The sequence below is a fragment of the Glossina fuscipes genome, unplaced genomic scaffold (genome assembly GCF_014805625.2).
Source record: "Glossina fuscipes isolate IAEA_lab_2018 unplaced genomic scaffold, Yale_Gfus_2 241, whole genome shotgun sequence".
NCBI classification, from domain to species: Eukaryota; Metazoa; Arthropoda; class Insecta; order Diptera; family Glossinidae; genus Glossina; species Glossina fuscipes.
Genome location: NW_023998584.1, coordinates 13540 through 16444, shown reverse-complemented (window position 1 = coordinate 16444; position 2905 = coordinate 13540). Strand labels below are relative to the sequence as shown.

The 2905-nt window shown below is 33.6% G+C and overlaps 1 protein-coding gene across 2 annotated transcripts; it reads right to left on the bottom strand.

The window, feature by feature from the left end:
• Positions 1-375: 375 nt before the first annotated feature.
• LOC119642678 (inhibitor of growth protein 1) lies at positions 376-2438 on the bottom strand. Of its 2 annotated transcripts, none has more exons than XM_038041912.1 (3): positions 1932-2438; positions 1499-1864; positions 376-1416 (listed from the first exon to the last, which is right to left on the bottom strand). In XM_038041912.1, the coding sequence occupies exons 1-3, from the start codon at positions 2050-2052 to the stop codon at positions 680-682; spliced, it is 1224 nt and encodes a 407-aa protein (XP_037897840.1). In that variant the 5' UTR covers positions 2053-2438; the 3' UTR covers positions 376-679. The 2 variants fall into 2 exon arrangements, with proteins under 2 accessions (XP_037897840.1, XP_037897839.1); XM_038041911.1 differs by having other exon boundaries at positions 376-1446; positions 1932-2437.
• Positions 2439-2905: the final 467 nt, after the last annotated feature.

Below are 2905 nucleotides of genomic sequence, written 5' to 3'. Positions count from 1 at the left end.
AAACTAAAACACCTTTATTACATTTATTTAAAACTAGTACTTCAATATATGTGTTTTTATTTCAAAGTACAATTAATTTACATTTTGAATAGCCTTGCTTTAAGCATATAAACTTAAATGTATGCTCAATTTAAACTTTTAGAAAAAAAATAATGCTAACGTAAAAAGAATTATGAAAATGAAAATTCACTAAACTTAAAGAAATTTATAAAAACCAAGAAAATTCCTTATTCGTTTAAAATAAGAAAATTAGTTGTTGACAACTAGTTTCCTTATGAGAGTTATATAAACCTTTGCAATTGTGTGTACTGGTTGTACTTCAAAAAATTTGAAAATACGCGTGTATCATTAAGGGATTATTGATCGAGATAATTCCGATTTTATACTTTTAACATTACATTATCAACTACTTATATAATTAAATAATAATGATATTAAAATATAAAAGGAGAAAATAAACTCACAATATAACGTATATCTATGCGAACTTTCTGTGTGTGAAAACTGTAACTGTACAAAAGTTTAACCTAAGTTTTGCCCAGTTCCCAATTTTTACCTTTCCTTTATACATTCCTTTATCAACTTTAGTTTACAAAAACGTTAATGAAATATGTAAAAAAAAAGTCCACTTGTTGCGAATCCGTAAATAGATGATTGAAATGAACTAAAAATTTTTTGTTTATGTCTTCTCTTCTTTTTCTTTGTTGTAACGTACGAGTTCTTTAAGAAATTGAGCTTTGGGTTTCATAACATTAGGACGATCACCACGGCAATTCGGACAATACCATTTACCTTTAGGTTTAAGGACTAATGAAACGCAAGAAAAATGGAACCATTCAATCGGGCACAAGTCGTTATCGCATAAAATCATTTCACCAAAAGAAATTTGATTGCAAACACAGTAAGTAGGTTCATCAGGATCGATGGGATCTGGTGGTGGCGTTTCTTCGCGCGCGTTAGCCTGGGCTAATGATTGAGCACCTCGTGCCTTACGTTTCTTCTTTTTACCTGACGTATTATTACCAGCACTGCCACTGGCATTAGCTCCACCGCTAGCACTAGCAACATTTCCTAAACCACCAACTGAACTTGACGCCCCAGTTTGATTTTGGTTTGAATTCTTCTTTTGTGTTGCACTTGTAGTGGAGGATTTTTGTATTGAAGTGCGATCACCATTACTACCGGCCTCATTAGCTGAATTCGATTCATTACCACCCATTTCCATAGTACCAGAAGTGTCATGACGGCGACGTGAACGCTTACGTTGATTCTCCAAGGCACCGCCACTGATGATTATACTGCTATTATTACCGTTCGTATTGGTATTAGCAAGCGACAAGTTTGCATTAGCCGCCGAACGTTCAGAATTGATTGTGGAGTTGACAACAACGCTGGTTCCAACGGCTCCTCCCAAGGCTGATGAATTTGTCACAATAGCACCATAACCTAAGAATTTAAATACAAGTTACACATTTTTGGAATTGTAACAATATCTTACCTCCATTACTATTGGCCAAAGCAGCTGACGAAGCGCTTTGTTCACCGCTCCGACTTGGACTTTGTGTTCGCGGTTGCTTTTGCGCCGGTGGTGCATCACAATCGTCCAATTGCATTTGCATGATATCTTCCTTGTCCTCCTTAATATCGAGGTTTTTTTGATCCGTGTCCAACTGTCGAGTTTTATGATCAATTAATTCTTGTAATTGATTTACAATTTTCATTTTCTCGTCGCCTAACTCCTGAGCCTGTATTAAACTCTGTTGCATGCGACTAACCGAGCGGGCTCGACGTCCCGAGCTAGCGTCACCACAATTTTGTAAAGATCTCCACAAATCGTAGTAGTGATCGACTTCACGTAAAAGGTCTGTAACGTAATTCAAACCCAGTTTGTTTTAAGAAATTTTATGATAATATATAAACTGAAAACTTACTCCGATATTGCACATCAATATCACGTATTCTTGACAAGTGGCGTTGCACGTCATCCGGCAGATTTTCAACCGAATCAATGTAATTGTCCACATAGGTGGCCGAAAAGAGGGCCTCATCCATTTTCTGCCACAATTCCTCCAGATTTATTGTATTAGCCCTATGAACACCCTCTCAATTCTCGCTTTAATTTGGAAAAAGTAATAATTGCGCGTCTTTTCACTTCTAACTCGATATATTTTGTTATGAAGAGTTGTGAAGATAGTGTTGTAAAAACGAGCTCATACAATCACACGCGAAACTTTTTAGTTAAACTAGAAAGAAAACACTGTACTTTTTTGGATTAATTATAAAAATAGATGGAAACTGGATTTAAAACTAAATAATTTAGTCACTAATCCAGTGAAAACTGAATGAATTCCAAGGATTTGGAGAACTTTTGTTAATTTCATGCACTTTAATGGAAATTTTACGGGATATTTACAATATTTTTTAGTAACGAGTTGTTGTTTCACATATACAAATGTATAAATTTCGTGATAAGCAGTGTTGTCTTTGCGTTTTTCGTTTATAAAAGAACTGCCAACTCCAAATAATTTGGAATTTGCTGCTTTAAACATATCAAGAAACAAAAGTAGCAGCAACTTATGCAACACAAAAATTATTATTGAATTGTTAATTAACCATTAATAATTAATAATAATTAATAATAGATTACAATAAAAGTTGTACGAAACTATTAAAACAGTGTAATACATAAAACAATTATGTAACCTGTGTGTTGCAAAATTTTACATGTCGTATCTTGCCCATACATTGTTAGAAAATTAATCTAACCTAATTTAATTAACTTGTAATAATATTTCCAATAACTACTGTGCTAAAAATCGCACCGTTCGTTACAGTATATTGTTACTTACCGATTAGGATAACTATTATTATTATTATTATTACCTTAACCAGAGAATAAATTCTA